Genomic DNA, 17,700 nt, shown 5'->3' with positions numbered 1-17,700 from the left:
ACTGTCTAACATGAGTCTGGTCCTGCTGGAGGTTTCTGCCTGTTAAAGGAAGTTTGTCCTCTCCACTGTAACTAGCTAAATACTGCGATGTGTAATGCTCATGGTGGATTAAGGTGGGGTCAGACTGAGTCTTACCCTGTCTTGGTGTTGGGTCTCTGTTCATAATTTGACATAGTGTGGTCTAGACCTCCTCTGTTTGTAAAAGCGTCTTGAGATAACGTTTGTTGTGATTTGGCGCTATACAAATAAAGATTGATTGATTGATTGAGATTGAAAGAAACGTCGTACAAATTGAAGAAAACACACGAAACCACAAAGCGGTGCGAGCTTTGGTAGAGTTTCAGGACCGGCAACGCGATCAGAAGAGTTACGTCTGCGTCCAAAAATGAAAAAACAGACAAACGGTGCATGAAAATGTTACATTGCCCGTGTAAGTATCAGTGCAGCAGCATGATTTGACGACTTGAACGTGAACGAAAGAGTTAAATTTAAGGATATTTCAACCTGCAACACGGCCGACATGGAGGCGCTACCATGTGTCTTACGCCTTGTTTGTACTTCTGCACCGAACTGACGCCTTAGCCTACGCCGTATGCCTGTAAGACTCCATTCCACCAGATCCGTCACAGCACCGGATCTGATAGGTTTCTATTCTAGTCAATGTGTTAACTTCCACTGGAGCCGCTCCGTTAGGGTCTCTGATCCAGCAGGTCTGAGTCCTCCGGATCAGATACACAAGACTTATATTTGTTGCCGGATGCCGGAGCACGACGCATCAATCTCAACAGAGCAGATGGAGCGGGACAGGAAGTCAGGTTTCACCAAAACAAAAGGAAAACATCCGGTTAATTTTCAGAATAAAAGACTCTGTGTTATCACCAGATCGTATTTCACTTAACTACAACAACAAAGCAAAGTCATGATGAGCGGAGCCAGGACCTGGAGTCAACAGGTCAGAGGTTTTCAGAGGACCAGAAAGACAACATGGATGAGGAGAGGAGGAGGAGGAGAATCCTTGATTCAGGGATTACAGAAGAGAAACCTCGGTCACATGACTCCAGCTTGTCCGGCGGTCCTGCTCTGTGAGAGCTTGGAGACGGACCGGACACAGATCTGGCTAGCTTCTACAGCCTGTTAGCTTTGATGTGAAGTAAAGTCCTACAGGGACTGCCCGTCTCAGACTCTATAGGTTAAGTGTGAGACGTCAGGGAAATTAAAAGTCGTCAACTTTAAGCGGACACTCGTGTTTTTCTCTTTCTGCCTTCTCATGCCGTCAGGATCTTTGCTGATGACATACATCTCTACTTTTGAGGCCAGAGGGGAAGAATAATTGAGGCTGACATTAGAAAGCAAGTGTTCAATAAACCAAGCTGCTCACAAAGATGCATTTCAGATCCAGGTTTGAACCGGGCCCCCGGCTGAAGTAAGTTCCCACCCTGTGTTGGACTGACATCAATAATCTCCTGAGTTCTCCAGTTAAGAAAGAAAAAAAAGAACACACCACTGAAACGTCATGGCACAGAACTGAAGCAGGATATATCAACTATACAGCCAACACGACTACACTGTTATACCGAGAAGCTGTATACATCACACTGAGATCTATTGCGTGTCCTGTTTGGTGAGAGAGGGACGGGCGTTAAGAGCCGGGTCACATTTACAGGTCTGAAGAGGAAAAAACATCAAATGTGGAACTTTTCACGACCACTGAACTGAGGCGGGGGGAGGATAGTATCCAGGCGAGGAGTCCACAGGTAAAGAGTTCAGCTGCCTTTGGTTGTCTTTAGGAGTATATCCAGTACAACAGAAGGGGGCGGGGCAGCAGCAAAGCCTCATGGGAAGTTAAATCAGGTCCACGCCACTTTGCGAGAGATGGCCTGTTTGAAGCACTCGGGGTCCACGTTGCCTCCGGGCCGCAGCGCCCTCTCCAGGCTCACCAGGACGTTCTGGTGGCACTCCCTGATGTTGACCGGGTACTTGGCTCTCAGCAGCTCGTAGGCGGCGATGAGCCTCATGTTCTGTTTCACCATCAGGTACTGGATGATGCACGTCGGCGCCAGAGAGAAGCCGTCTCGGCAGTGGACCAGGACGCGCTTCCTCTTCCCCGTGGAGGCGTCGATGCACTCGTTGATGTCCTCGAAGCAGCGCTGCTTCAGGGCCGGCCCCTCGCCCAGAGCGTCCGGGACGTCCTCGATGTCCACTTTGAGGCGGGACCAGCTGTGGCGGGCGCCGCGAGAGCAGGTGCAAGGGATGAGGCTGAGGCTGGGGCCCGGTTCTCCCGGCACGCTGCTCATGTCGATGATGCTGTCGATGTTGTTGCGGCAGAGCGTGCGTCCGTTGTACGCGGCGTTCAGGTTGCCGACAAAGATGTAGTCCGTCACTTTGGAGATGACCGGCTCGGAGTACTGGAAGTGTTCGGGGCCGCTGGGTTTGGGCTCCGGCGTGTCAGGCCCTCTGGCGCCAGCCGGACCCGTGGCGGCTCTCCGGCTGTAGTTCCTCAGCTTCTTGGAGCCCGAGCGTGACGGAGGGTTGGAGTCGGACTCGGAGCTGCTGTTCCAGGGCGGAGAGAAAAGAGAGAAGCGGCTCGAGGACTTGCTCTTGTTGAGGATCTCTACTGGACTGGACAAACCGGAGCTGGAGGCCGTGGTGGAGGCGGAGGCGCAGAACAGGGACGCTCGTTCCAGAGAACCGGTGCTGCTGGCGGCTCCAGCACTGTGGGCCTGCTCCATCTGCAACACACACACACACACACACAGAGGACATGAGACTACAGCAGGTCTACTGCAGTCCTGATGGTCTAACAGTCGTCCCAACATACCTGAGCTTTGAGGTTGTTCTTCCACTCCTGCGTCTCCAGAGCCTTGAAGCGTCCGCTGCTGTCGGAGGAGATCGACATGCAGAGGGGCCGGTGGGTTCTCATGGGGAGCTGGGGGGTGAGGGCCACGGGGACGGGCCGTGCATCGGCGTGCTCGCTTCTACTCATCATCAGATTTGGACAGGAGCCTGGATCCAACAGGAGGACATGGATTATCTTTACAGTGGAAAAACTAGACCTCTGCTGTTTCACAAGATACATGTCACAGTTTAAGGATTTCAAAGGATGCACTGTTAGAAAAACCTGGTTCCTATGACTTGTCCTACATGTTTACAGACGGGCCTTGTGTCCCTCTGCTCAGGACCAGCAGGTATGGACTAAAGTATTCTACTCAAGTGAAACAACCAGCATGTAAATCTACAAAAAACAAGAGTGCCAATCGCCAGTAAAACTTTGCAAGATCCAGAAAAGGAGAAAGAAGGGTCCGTCTCCGATCCGTCACAGCACCAGATCTGATAGGTTTCTATTCTAGTCAATGTGTTAACTTCCTCTGGATCCGCTCCGTTGCGTTCCAGACCAGAAAGACAACATGGATGAGGAGAGGAGGAGGAGGAGAATCCTTGATTCAGTGATTACCACGGGGGAAACCTCGGTCACATGACTCCAGCTGTCCGGCGGTCCTGCTCCGTGCTGAGTTCTGAAAACACAACTGGTGCGTGTTGACGGACGATAGAGCACGGAGCCGGACCGCAGCGGACTGGACTCGGATCTGGGGATGTAAGTTTTTAGCTAGCTTCTATAGCCTGTTAGCTAGCTTGTTAGAAATGAAGCCTTAAGTCTTACAGTGACTGCCGGTCTCAATGTTTAAAGCCTAATTAGAATGTGAGAGCACGGAGACGGACTGCAGAGGATCAGAGACAGACCGGACATGGATCTGGTGGAAGTCTGCAGGAGGGGTTAGCAGAGACTATCAAATAGTATTTTGGCTTGAAATGCTCATCCCAAGTGGTGAGTTTCTTGACACTATATGTAGTTATTACATATTTATGCAGCACTATTAGTCAGTAGCATACTTCACAATGTGACCGCTCTGTGGTTGGCCTAGAACTGGACAGTCTGGAGTCGCTGAGAGGAGGTTGATGGACAAACTGTGAGCCATCCTGGAGAACCCCTCTCCCCCTCTGCTGTGGGGGGGAGAGGTGGCTCCACCACGGCAAGACTGAACGCTTCAGGCGCTCCTTTGTGCCCACTGCCATCAGACTGCACCATGACCATGCTGACCACTGAAACTTAAACTGTATGCGGTAGGTAGGGGACGGGGAGCCAATGAAGATGTTGGAGGACGGGGGTGACGTGGTCACGGGAGCGGGTGCAGGTGAGGAGGCGTGCAGCAGAGTTCTGAATGTATTGCCGTTTATGGAGGACTTTGGATGATGTGCCGTACAGGATGCTGTTACAGTAATCTAAAGGGGATGTGATGAATGCGTGGATAAGGGTTTCTGTGGCAGAGAAGCCTCCATTACTGTTCCCTCTGCCTCAGAACTATCATTTTAATCATTGCTTTAACATTTATTTATCTTATTAAGTTATTTATTTATATCTTGTATTCATCTGATCTTGTTAACGCCATCTTATTTTTAACTTTTCTTTCCACTCTTTCTTATTTGATTAATTTTACTGCGTTGATTTTATTTATATTGCTGTTGTTTTCTGTCTCTCTGTTATTCTGTGAAGCACTTTGGACTGCATGTTACAATGTTACAATGTTACAATGTCATTTAGCAGATGCTTTTATCCAAAGAGACGTACATATGAGAACAAGAACAACACAAGCAAAGATCTAGACCAGAGGAAACAAGATCAGTAAGAGGAACAAAGTGCTTCAAGTCCATTTGGGTGCAGGTACTGCCAAGCAGTGTAAAGGCAATGCACAAAGTAAATAAGGAACATCTACAATGAAGCAACCAAACCATTTAAGACCTTCCATTTTCATCATAAACTCAGGAAAAACTGAAGTGATTGTTATCGGCCCCAAACACCTCAGAGAGACATTTTCTAATAATATAAGTACCTTAGACGGCATTAGTCTGGCATCCAGCACCTCGGCTAGGAATCTAGGAGTCCTATTTGATCAAGATTTATCCTTCAATTCCCAAATTCAGCAAATCTCAAGGTCAGCCTATTTTCACTTGCGCAATATTTCTAAAATTAGACACTTCCTGTCTCAGAGCGACGCAGAAATACTAGTCCATGAATTTGTTCCCTCCAGGTTAGACTACTGTAACTCCCTCTTATCAGGCCGCCCCAATAAGTCTCTAAAGATTCTTCAGCTAGTTCAAAACGCTGCAGCTCGAGTATTGACTAAAACTAGGAAGAGGGAGCACATCTCTCCAGTGCTAGCTTCTCTACACTGACTCCCAATAAAATGTAGAATAGAATTTAAAATCCTTCTTTTAACCTACAAAGCCCTTAAAAATCAGACACCCTCGTATCTTAAAGAGCTCATAGTGCCCTGTTACCCCTCTAGAACTCTACGCTCCCAACATGCAGGCTTGCTAGTTGTACCTAAAATCTCTAAAAGTAGTGTGGGAGGTAGAGCCTTCAGTTATCAGGCCCCTCTCCTTTGGAATCATCTACCAGTCAGGGTCCGGGAGGCAGACACCCTCTCCACTTTTAAGAGTAGACTTCAAACTTTCCTTTTTGATAAAGCTTATAGTTAAGCTGGATCAGGCTTGGACCAGGTCTTAGTTATGCTGCTATAGGCCTAGACTGCCGGGGGAACTGGCACACTGACACACTGGGATCCTAGCTCACCCTCTTCCCCCCAACCCCTTCATCATCTTACTTTAACTCTGCCTGTCCCATTAAAGTTACTAACCATAGACCTTTCTGGAGTCCCTGAGCTCCCTTGTTTCGTAGATTCCTCTGAGCTGCTGTAGACGTCCTCCTGCTGCGGATGATCTGGACTCCAGCTGATACAAACGTGCTGGACTCCAGCGGCAACAGCTTCTACGACTCGTCTCATCACTATCACCTCTCTCTCTTACTCCCCTCTATCTGTCTTTCCAGACCCAACTCGGTCGAGGCATGATGGCTGTCTAACATGAGTCTGGTCCTGCTGGAGGTTTCTGCCTGTTAAAGGAAGTTTTTCCTCTCCACTGTAACTAGCTAAATACTGCGATGTGCAATGCTCATGATGGATTAAGGTGGGGTCAGACTGAGTCTTACCCTGTCTTGGTGTTGGGTCTCTGTTCATAATTTGACATAGAGTGGTCTAGACCTCCTATGTTTGTAAAAGCGTCTTGAGATAACGTTTGTTGTGATTTGGCGCTATACAAATAAAGGTTGATTGATTGATTGATTGATCATCAACAATTAACATCACCACAATAATGACCAAAGTACCAAGTGCTGGGTCACTCCAGACCTGAACACAGAGTCCCAGAGTAGAGCAGGACAGTGTGAGTCAACTGTAGCTGGAAGACATGATCTGCCCCTGGGGACAACAGTGGAGAACAGTCTAGCTAAGTGCATAGTGCTTCCTAAAGAGCTGGGTCTTTAGCTGTCTTTGGAAAGTAGAGAGGGACTCTGCATATGGAATGGAGTTGGAGAATTCATTCCACCATTTAGGGACAACAGAAGAGAAGAGTCCAGCTAGTGATTTTGAGGCCTTGTGTGCTGGAAGAACTAGGCGCCTTTCTGAGGCTGAGAAGGGCAGTAGACCTGGATGAGGGGTTCCAGGTAAACTGGAGCGGTTTTGGTTCCTGCTTTGAGAGTTTTGTATCTGATGCAAGCTGCAACTGGAAAGTGACATGAGCTGTCTTAGTGTATATGTATGAAAGGTGATATAGAAATAAAGTTGAGAACTCATGTATCAGGGCTCCGACCTGCCGGATCAGAGACAACGGAGTGGATCCAGTGGAAGTTAACACATTGACTAGAATAGAAACAGATCCGGTGCTGTGACGGATCAGAGATGGATCTTTGTACACATGTTTCCAACACTTTCATTTAACATTTTAGTGACTTGTGAAATGTTAAACTGTGTTTGGAGGGTTTTACATACCTGCACATTCTGAGCGGGCGATGGACTGAATCTGGAGGGTGTTCTGGGTTTTCAACAGGCTATGGAGAGTTTTCACTAGACCTGCAGGAGAGAGGTGACCTTGCAGTAAACTCACATCCAGAGAGGAGATCTGGGAGAAAGGGGAATTTAACTCAAACACAGCACCCTGCTTACCGTTTCTTCCATTGTGCTTGCAGGACACCTTGTTATCCAGCGGTCTGTGGGGCCTCGGGTCTTTGTTCCAGTCCTCCTCGGCCTCCATGATCCTCCTCCTGCTGACAGAGGCACAGAAACCGGCTCAGGCGGCCCCTCATCTTTGGCGAACCGAGCGACGCTTCAGCTCCATCGGACAGACATCACTGCGGCGGCGGCGGCGGCGCGGGGCGAAAGCGAACTGACGCGCTCCCATTCATTGTGTGTTGCGAGCGGCAGATTCGCAACGCTGCTAATAAAGCCTGCAGTGCCACTTTCTACCGACTTATCCCCTTCACTGAGTCCCAGTCTGGGGTCTCATGGACCCATTAACATCCTTTAAAATGAACCAACCTTATGGGAAGCTGCTGGGGTGGAAAACATCCGTTATAACGTCACAGCTGAGCCAGGCGAACTGACGCGTTAGGTCCGCAGCTAGCTGCTATGTTAGCTAACTCAAGCAGCTACCTGTGTGTGAGGCTGAAGCTGCCTGTTAGCTCAGCCTCGATGCTTCATGTAAACCCTCATTAAACTAAATCATCTATAAGTCCAAACATGACGTCAGGGGAAGGTTAGCAGTAGAAAACGCTCAGGCGGTAAGGAGCTAACCGCTGCTAGCTCGCGTCTCTCTCCGCGCTGCCCACAGCTCGTCACGCTTTAGCATCAACTGCTGCCGCGCGTCGTGCTCCAACCCGGGCTAACGTGGGTGATGAGCAGCCCGAGTGTGTCCATGAATACAGAGATACAGAGACCAGACAGCTGCTTGGCTTCAGCTCTCCAGCCACAGCTTCAGCAGTCCAGCGACATCATCACACCGCGCGGAGCCCAACGCGGCGTGAGCGGCGTTAGCGGCGATGCGTTAATTCCGCCCTGAACGCAGCCTCACAGGTTAATGTGAAACACTCAGGACAGCCTCTGCCTGTCACAGAGGCAGTGAAGTGGATTCGTCCAACCAGATTAGTTTTTGTTTAATGTTAAAGCGCGTGATGAAGGCAAAGGAGAGCAGGATTTGTTCACACCTGAACAGAAAAACTACCTGGAAGACTAAACTCAGAGCGAAGTGTAACCTCCACCTCCAGCGTTGGCGGATGGAGAACAGGATGCAGTACCTTGTGTGGCCACTTGAGGCCTGCCCTGAAAAGGACTCAGTCTCCATAAACAACCCTGTTAAAATCACAAACTTTACAGCAGAATGAAACATTTCATTAATCTTCTTTTAGAGGACATTTTTTATTTTAAAATAAATTAACCTATAAAACATAAAGCTGGATGTCAGGGTTCTTTAAGTGTATGTGATGTGATGTCACATGGCGTCAATATCTTGATACTTTAGAGATTGATATGACCATATTTGGAACACTAGTTAGTTTCTCATTGAATTCAATTTAAACCGACAGTTATTTACTATATTCAGAACATAAAAAATTATATTTCCTTTAAAAATATGTTTTTGCGTGCTAATAATGGTACGATTTATTTGTCTTTTATAATATGCTAATGTTTAACAAGTGTAGATAATGAAAATACAATTTTAACTCAAACATTGATTAAACTGCTGCTACTTTCACTGTAGTTGGCTAGTAGCTTTACTTCCATTCTTATGCATATTACAGTATATTATCTTTGTAAATTACATTATGTTATATTACATTATTATTGTTTACTACAACTTACAGTCATATCGTATTATATAACCATATTTATTATTATTATTTATTTATTATAAACCCTGTCATAACTAGGGTTGCAAAGGGGTGGAAAATTTCCGGAAAGTTTCCGGTAAATTTCCATGGGAAGTTAAGCTGGGGAATTTTGAAAATATTCCAAATTGGAAATTATGGGAATTGAGGGTAATTTAATGGAAAGGTATCATATCCACGCACAAATATTTGTTTTGTTCTAAGCAGACATCCATCCAAAATAATACAATTTAAACAGATTTATTTGTAAGTAGAACTTTATCAAGTGTTAAATATTTTATTGAAAAATCAATTATTTCATTGAAGAACAAAAACATGAATGTTGAGTTAAATATTACTCATCCCCCAGACTCAACCCATTCAAAAATTAACAACAATGCAATCCCAAAAAAGTCCCATTCAAAATGTTAAATTAAAAGAGCCGCTCTCCCTCCAAACAAGTACCATTCAAAATGTTAAATTAAAAGAGCCCCTCTCCCTCCAAAAAAGTACCATTCAAAATGTTAAATTAAAAGAGCCGCTCTCCCTCCAACAAAGTCCCATTCAAAATGTTAAATTAAAAGAGCCGCTCTCCCTCCAAACAAGCACCATTCAAAATGTTAAATTAAAAGAGCCCCTCTCCCTCCAAACAGGTACCATTCAAAATGTTAAATTAAAAGAGCCGCTCTCCCTCCAACAAAGTCCCATTCAAAATGTTAAATTAAAAGAGCCCCTCTCCCTCCAACAAAGTCCCATTCAAAATGTTAAATTAAAAGAGCCCGTCTCCCTCCAACAAAGTCCCATTCAAAATGTTAAATTAAAAGAGCCCCTCTCCCTCCAACAAAGTCCCATTCAAAATGTTAAATTAAAAGAGCCCCTCTCCCTCCAACAAAGTCCCATTCAAAATGTTAAATTAAAAGAGCCCCTCTCCCTCCAAAAGAGTACCATTCAAAATGTTAAATTAAAAGAGCCCCTCTCCCTCCAACAAAGTCCCATTCAAAATGTTAAATTAAAAGAGCCCCTCTCCCTCCAACAAAGTCCCATTCAAAATGTTAAATTAAAAGAGCCGCTCTCCCTCCAACAAAGTCCCATTCAAAATGTTAAATTAAAAGAGCCGCTCTCCCTCCAACAAAGTCCCATTCAAAATGTTAAATTAAAAGAGCCCCTCTACCTCCAACAAAGTCCCATTCAAAATGTTAAATTAAAAGAGCCCCTCTCCATCCACAAAAGTCCCATTCAAAATGTTAAATTAAAAGAGCCCCTCTCCCTCCAACAAAGTCCCATTCAAAATGTTAAATTAAAAGAGCCCCTCTCCCTCCAACAAAGTCCCATTCAAAATGTTAAATTAAAAGAGCCCCTCTCCTTCCAACAAAGTACCATTCAAAATGTTAAATTAAAAGAGCCGCTCTCCCTCCAAACAAGTACCATTCAAAATGTTAAATTAAAAGAGCCCCTCTCCCTCCAACAAAGTCCCATTCAAAATGTTAAATTAAAAGAGCCGCTCTCCCTCCAACAAAGTCCCATTCAAAATGTTAAATTAAAAGAGCCGCTCTCCCTCCAACAAAGTCCCATTCAAAATGTTAAATTAAAAGAGCCCCTCTCCCTCCAACAAAGTCCCATTCAAAATGTTAAATTAAAAGAGCCCCTCTCCCTCCAACAGAGTCCCATTCAAAATGTTAAATTAAAAGAGCCCCTCTCCCTCCAACAGAGTCCCATTCAAAATGTTAAATTAAAAGAGCCGCTCTCCCTCCAACAAAGTTCCATTCAAAATGTTAAATTAAAAGAGCCCCTCTCCCTCCATAAAAGTCCCATTCAAAATGTTAAATAAAAAGTGCCCGTCTCCCTCCAACAAAGTCCCATTCAAAATGTTAAATTAAAAGAGCCCCTCTCCCTCAATAAAAGTCCCATTCAAAATGTTAAATTAAAAGAGCCGCTCTCCCTCCAACAAAGTCCCATTCAAAATGTTAAATTAAAAGAGCCGCTCTCCCTCCAACAAAGTCCCATTCAAAATGTTAAATTAAAAGTGCCCGTCTCCCTCCAAAAAAGTACCATTAAAAATGTTAAATTAAAAGAGCCCCTCTCCCTTCAACAAAGTCCCATTCAAAATGTTAAATTAAGAGCCGCTCTCCCTCTAAACAAGTACCATTCAAAATGTTAAATTAAAAGAGCCGCTCTCCCTCCAACAAAGTCCCATTCAAAATGTTAAATTAAAAGAGCCCCTCTCCCTTCAACAAAGTCCCATTCAAAATGTTAAATTAAGAGCCGCTCTCCCTCTAAACAAGTACCATTCAAAATGTTAAATTAAAAGAGCCCCTCTCCCTCCAACAAAGTCCCATTCAAAATGTTAAATTAAAAGAGCCCCTCTCCCTCCAACAAAGTTCCATTCAAAATGTTAAATTAAAAGAGCCACTCTTCCTCCAAAAAAGTACCATTCAAAATGTTAAATTAAAAGTGCCTGTCTCCCTCCAACAAAGTTCCATTCAAAATGTTAAATTAAAAGAGCCCCTCTCCCTCCAACAAAGTCCCATTCAAAATGTTAAATTAAAAGAGCCCCTCTCCCTCCAACAAAGTCCCATTCAAAATGTTAAATTAAAAGAGCCCCTCTCCCTCCAAAAGAGTACCATTGAAAATGTTAAATTAAAAGAGCCGCTCTCCCTCCAACAAAGTCCCATTCAAAATGTTAAATCAAAAGAGCCCCTCTCCCTCCAACAAAGTCCCATTCAAAATGTTAAATTAAAAGAGCCCCTCTCCCTCCAACAAAGTCCCATTCAAAATGTTAAATTAAAAGAGCCCCTCTCCTTCCAACAAAGTCCCCTTCAAAATGTTAAATTAAAAGAGCCCCTCTCCCTCCAACAAAGTCCCATTCAAAATGTTAAATTAAAAGAGCCCCTCTCCCTCCAACAAAGTCCCATTCAAAATGTTAAATTAAAAGAGCCCCTCTCCCTCCAACAAAGTCCCATTCAAAATGTTAAATTAAAAGAGCCCCTCTCCCTCCAACAAAGTCCCATTCAAAATGTTAAATTAAAAGAGCCCCTCTCCCTCCAACAAAGTCCCATTCAAAATGTTAAATTAAAAGAGCCACTCTCCCTCCAACAAAGTCCCATTTAAAATGTTAAATTAAAAGAGCCCCTCTCCCTCCAAAAGAGTACCATTCAAAATGTTAAATTAAAAGAGCCGCTCTCCCTCCAACAAAGTCCCATTCAAAATGTTAAATCAAAAGAGCCCCTCTCCCTCCAACAAAGTCCCATTCAAAATGTTAAATTAAAAGAGCCCCTCTCCCTCCAAAAAAGTACCATTCAAAATGTTAAATTAAAAGTGCCCGTCTCCCTCCAACAAAGTCCCATTCAAAATGTTAAATTAAAAGTGCCCGTCTCCCTCCAAAATAGTACCATTCAAAATGTTAAATTAAAAGAGCCCCTCTCCATCCAAAAAAGTACCATTCAAAATGTTAAATTAAAAGTGCCCGTCTCCCTCCAAAAGAGTACCATTCAAAATGTTAAATTAAAAGAGCCGCTCTCCCTCCAACAAAGTCCCATTCAAAATGTTAAATTAAAAGAGCCCCTCTCCCTCCAAAAAAGTCCCATTCAAAATGTTAAATTAAAAGAGCCCCTCTCCCTCCAACAAAATACAATTCAAAATGTTAAATTAAAAGTGCCCCTCTCCCTCCAACAAAGTCCCATTCAAAATGTTAAATTAAAAGAGCCCCTCTCCATCCAAAAAAGTACCATTCAAAATGTTAAATTAAAAGTGCCCGTCTCCCTCCAAAAAAGTACCATTAAAAATGTTAAATTAAAAGAGCCCCTCTCCCTCCAACAAAGTACCATTCAAAATGTTAAATTAAAAGTGCCCGTCTCCCTCCAAAAAAGTACCATTAAAATGTTAAATTAAAAGAGCCCCTCTCCATCCAAAAAAGTACCATTCAAAATGTTAAATTAAAAGAGCCCCTCTCCCTCCAAACACGTACCATTCAAAATGTTAAATTAAAAGAGCCCCTCTCCCTCCAACAAAGTCCCATTCAAAATGTTAAATTAAAAGTGCCCCTCTCCCTCCAAACACGTACCATTCAAAATGTTAAATTAAAAGAGCCCCTCTCCCTCCAACAAAGTCCCATTCAAAATGTTAAATTAAAAGAGCCCCTCTCCCTCCAACAAAGTCCCATTCAAAATGTTAAATTAAAAGAGCCGCTCTCCCTCCAACAAAGTCCCATTCAAAATGTTAAATTAAAAGAGCCCCTCTCCCTCCAACAAAGTCCCATTCAAAATGTTAAATTAAAAGAGCCGCTCTCCCTCCAACAAAGTCCCATTCAAAATGTTAAATTAAAAGAGCCGCTCTCCCTCCAACAAAGTCCCATTCAAAATGTTAAATTAAAAGAGCCCCTCTCCCTCAATAAAAGTACCATTCAAAATGTTAAATTAAAAGTGCATGTAGGGGGCGTGGTCTCAATAGCCCTGCAGTAAGCAGTGTGCTATGTGCATGTGATTGAGGAATAGCATATATACATTCAACTGTGCTTGAATGAAATCTGGTTGTTTTAGTCAGGATTATGCTAAAATATATTTTCCCCAACTATATTGAAGTTCCCTATTAAGAGCCAACCTTCAATTTAGTAAATTCCTGGTTTTTTGCAACCCCAGTCATAACCAAACCCTAATCACACCATGTCAACCTTTTAATTCTGCCTGTAATTACTACTATTTAAACATTTTGTAACATTTGTACATATCTTAAATTTGTAAATTTGTATTCTATCTTTATTCATCTTTTTTATTTTTAATTATTTTATTTTATTTAAAGAAACTTATTCTCGATTGTACTTATGTCTGGGTTGCTGTCAAGCGTGCCGGATACGGCCCTGGTGGTGAGGCTTTCAGCAGTGTGTCTGCCCCCTGGTGGCTGGCTGCAGTATAGGTCAAAAAATCCGTCTCCCCCATTCAAATGAATGGGGGAGCAGTCAAACTTTAATAAAAATAAATACAGGTGGTACGAATGTTTCTCCCGTCCGTATGCTGTGGTGATATGTAGTTAGTATTTGACTGTTTTGTGTTCAAGGCCTCTTTTTTCTGAAAAGTTTCTTTTTCGTTAATTATTAGAGTTTAAAAAACGTGGTTTTACTTCCTGTTTGATTCACAGCCGCCGTGGAGGGAAACTTCAAAGGATTCACAGCGTCTTGTGATGTCACGCTGTAGGGCGGAGCTTATTACAAAGGCATCACAGGCTCTGGCTGCACAATGGCGGCGCCCAGGAGCGGGATTTTTTGGCTTCAGAACCGTACAACGGGAAGAGGCGGAGCAACGCTGTCCATTTTTATATACAGTCTATGGTTGCTGTAACAACCGAATTTCCCCCCCCCGGGGGTCAATAAAGTAATATCTTATCTGTACTTAACATTTTCTGGTGATTTTAGACTGAAATCTTTTTGAGTTAGCCAAGAAGTTTGTTTTTTTAATTCGCTGTTTAGTTCGGCCAATGTTTTTTTTTTAAGTATGTTTTTAGGACAGCTGAAAACACGCAGCATATCGAGATCAGGAGTCGAACCTGCGACCGCCGTGACGAGGACTTTAGCCTCTGTACACGGGGCGCACACTCAGACCCTGCTGTGTTACTTAAATAAACATCTGTACAATACTCAGATCTAAGTAGTTAAGGTGACACTCCTGAGGAAGTCAGTGCCCCAGTTTGGCCACCCTGGTGACACATTTTGGCTCCGCCCCTTCACACAGCACTCAGTACAGATCAGATATAATTCAATCTTAATAAATGTGTTCCCTGCATATTCAGCATCTATTTATGATACGTGATAATTTTAATTATGAGGACTCGACTCAGACTTTAACACTGAGACTCGACAGGGATTATGTACTTTAACTTGAAGTGAAATATTAAAGATTATTTCCTCAAAGTCCACGTCGTGAAACATCCAGAAAACATTTGATCAGCTGTTGAAATATTCAAAACAGAGACACACAATCCAAGAACATGAGGTGATGATGGGTTATAATGAGGCCCTACTTAAATCTGTGAGATAAGATGATCAGCTCTGTTAAATAAATACGATCAAGAGGATAATTTCAATGCATTCAGTTCAGTTTTAACCGTATCTTCTCTGTTTGTTTTTCTATGTTGCTTTAAATCAACAACAAAGAATCAAAATGTTGATAAATGAGTATTATCAGAATAAAAAGGAGCTCAAAATGACCGTTGCCTGATAATGAAGTTACACAATCACATAAAAACAGCTCACCACTCTCAGAATGTCAGCACACAGATATCACAGATCTCCAGTTTCAGTGCACTCACCTGTGTGTGTCCGTGTGATCAGCAGGTCGTGGTTGTCGGGCTGTTTCTCGCGGTGTGTGTGTGTGTGTGTGTGTGTGTCTGCCGCTCCGTCTGACAACAATCATCTGGTCTCTGATCAGGCGCCTGTGTTTTTCTTCTTCTTGTGTTTAATTGGATGGCTGCGTCTCTCTCCAGGTCTCCTGGTAACCCACCGACCTGCTGATGTCACCGCTCTCTGTAATGAAGTGTGAGTGGATCTGCTGGCTGCCTTTGTGGATAAGCAGGCGGGGAAATGCAGAGCGGAGAAGACGGACAAAGACAGCCCGGTCACGTCTGCCAGGATGTGATCTGAGGGGATCTCAACACCGTACCATGAGCATGGTACCTCTTAGATCAGTGGATCCTTTATGAGCTGGATGCTGGGCTCAGTCAGCAGGGCTCAGGGTCCGGCTGTTCTGAAGGTCTCATCTAGATCAGGGGGATTCAGACTCCAGTTGAAACCCAGATTTAAAATGATTTAAAATTGCAAAATGTTGGGGCGCTGGTGGCCTAGCGGTCTAAGCGCCCCACATACAGAGGCCACAGTTGCAGGGGTCGCCGGCTCGATTCCTGGACAGTCAACCATTTCCTGCAAGTCCTCCCCCACTCTCTACTCCCCACATTTCCTGTCTCTCTCAAAGGCCAAAAATATAACTTAAAAAAAAAATTGCAAAATGTGTCTGTTGTTTTAATGTTTTAAATACAGTTTAAATAAAACCATGCAGAGATTTCCATCTTTACTTTGTTGCCATGTGACCCCCGGGGTAATGATGCTGCTTCTAGACTTCATGCAGGTTTTTGGATTGGCCTGTTTGTTCTTGCATGTAGCTGTGAGGAACAGTCTCAGGAACTGTTATTTTGAGAGTCCCAGACAATAAAGTTTAGAAACCCTTGCTTTAGAAGGAGCTCCATGCCACATACTTCAACCACAGGGGGCGCCAAACTCCACTCCATAGCGACTAATTTCCATGTTGTTTAAACATCAATTTACATATTGTTGAAAGGACGAGTCTAAAGGTAAGAAAACTGCCGAGACCAGGCAGCTGGAGTCATGTGACCGAGGTTTTCCCTCAAGGATTCTCCTCCTCCTCCTCCTCCTCATCCATGTTGTCTTTCTGGTCCTCTGAAAACCTCTGACCTGTTGACTCCAGGCCTGGCTGCTTGAGGCAGCATTTCTGAAATGGTGCCCGCCAAAACCTCTTCAGAATCCAATGGGTGACGCCACAGAGACCATGAGGGGCACTTTGTTTGACAGGTGGATTCTGCTGGACTCCCACACAGACAATTCAGTCACACTTTGAGGAAATAAGACATTTGTGGCCACGAGATAATTCAATCTGAACTAAAACTAAGACTGAAGTCGATCCCAGCTGTCATTGGACGAGACGTGAGGTGCTTCCTTGGACAGGTCTCAACATCAGACTTCCACCAGATCTGTGTCCGGTCCGGCTCCATGCTCTCTCATCCGTCAGCACCCACCGGTTGAGTTTTCAGGACCTCCGGACAGCTGGAGTCATGGGACCGAGGTTTCCCCTTCTGTAATCCCTGAATCAAGGATTCTCCTCCTCCTCCTCTCCTCATCCATGTTGTCTTTCTGGTCCTCTGAAAACCTCTGACCTGTTGACTCCAGGCCTGGCTGCTTGAGGCAGCATTTCTGAAATGGTGCCCGCCAAAACCTCTTCAGAATCCAATGGGTGACGCCACAGAGACCATGAGGGGCACTTTGTTTGACAGGTGGATTCTGCTGGACTCCCACACAGACAATTCAGTCACACTTTGAGGAAATAAGACATTTGTGGCCACGAGATAATTCAATCTGAACTAAAACTAAGACTGAAGTCGATCCCAGCTGTCATTGGACGAGACGTGAGGTGCTTCCTTGGACAGGTCTCAACATCAGACTTCCACCAGATCTGTGTCCGGTCCGGCTCCATGCTCTCTCATCCGTCAGCACCCACCGGTTGAGTTTTCAGGACCTCCGGACAGCTGGAGTCATGGGACCGAGGTTTCCCCTTCTGTAATCCCTGAATCAAGGATTCTCCTCCTCCTCCTCTCCTCATCCATGTTGTCTTTCTGGTCCTCTGAAAACCTCTGACCTGTTGACTCCAGGCCTGGCTCCGCTCATCATGACTTTGGTTTGTTGTTGTAGTTAAGTGAAATACGATCTGGTGATAACACAGAGTGTTTTATTCTGAAAATGAACCGGATGTTTTCATTTTGTTTTGGTGAAACCTGACTTCCTGTCCCGCTCCATCTGCTCTGTTGAGATCGATGCGTCGTGCTCCGGCATCCGGCACAAATAGAAGTCTTGTGTATCTGATCCGGAGGACTCAGACCTGCTGGATCAGAGACGCAGCCGGAACGCAACGGAGCAGATCCAGAGGAAGTTAACACACTGACTAGAATAGAAACCTATCAGATCCGGTGCTGTGACGGATCAGAGACGGATCCATTTTCTCCTGTTCTGGATCTTGCAAAGCCTCACCTGTTATTCTGACACCTGGCACTCTTACTTCCTCATGTTATCTGGAATGTTCTGATGTTATTATGGAAGCTTTCCATAGATTTACATGCTGATGTCAGACACAGATCTGGTGGTATTTGGCCATAACACCAGCAGAGTTAGCACCACC

The 17,700-nt window shown here is 44.5% G+C and overlaps 1 protein-coding gene across 2 annotated transcripts; it reads right to left on the bottom strand.

Annotated features, from left to right (window-relative positions):
- Positions 1-1,342: 1,342 nt before the first annotated feature.
- Positions 1,343-7,946, bottom strand: LOC117815034. Of its 2 annotated transcripts, XM_034686664.1 has the most exons (5): positions 7,428-7,946; positions 7,056-7,156; positions 6,882-6,962; positions 2,819-3,003; positions 1,343-2,729 (listed from the first exon to the last, which is right to left on the bottom strand). In XM_034686664.1, exons 2-5 carry the CDS (start codon positions 7,141-7,143, stop codon positions 1,848-1,850), a joined length of 1,236 nt encoding a protein of 411 aa, XP_034542555.1. In that variant the 5' UTR covers positions 7,144-7,156; positions 7,428-7,946; the 3' UTR covers positions 1,343-1,847. The 2 variants fall into 2 exon arrangements, with proteins under 2 accessions (XP_034542555.1, XP_034542553.1); XM_034686662.1 differs by having other exon boundaries at positions 7,056-7,945.
- Positions 7,947-17,700: the final 9,754 nt, after the last annotated feature.

Source organism: Notolabrus celidotus, chromosome 6 (assembly GCF_009762535.1).
Source record: "Notolabrus celidotus isolate fNotCel1 chromosome 6, fNotCel1.pri, whole genome shotgun sequence".
Taxonomy (NCBI): domain Eukaryota; kingdom Metazoa; phylum Chordata; class Actinopteri; order Labriformes; family Labridae; genus Notolabrus; species Notolabrus celidotus.
The sequence above is the reverse complement of the archived record's forward strand: the minus strand, read 5'-3'. Positions and strand labels throughout refer to the sequence as shown.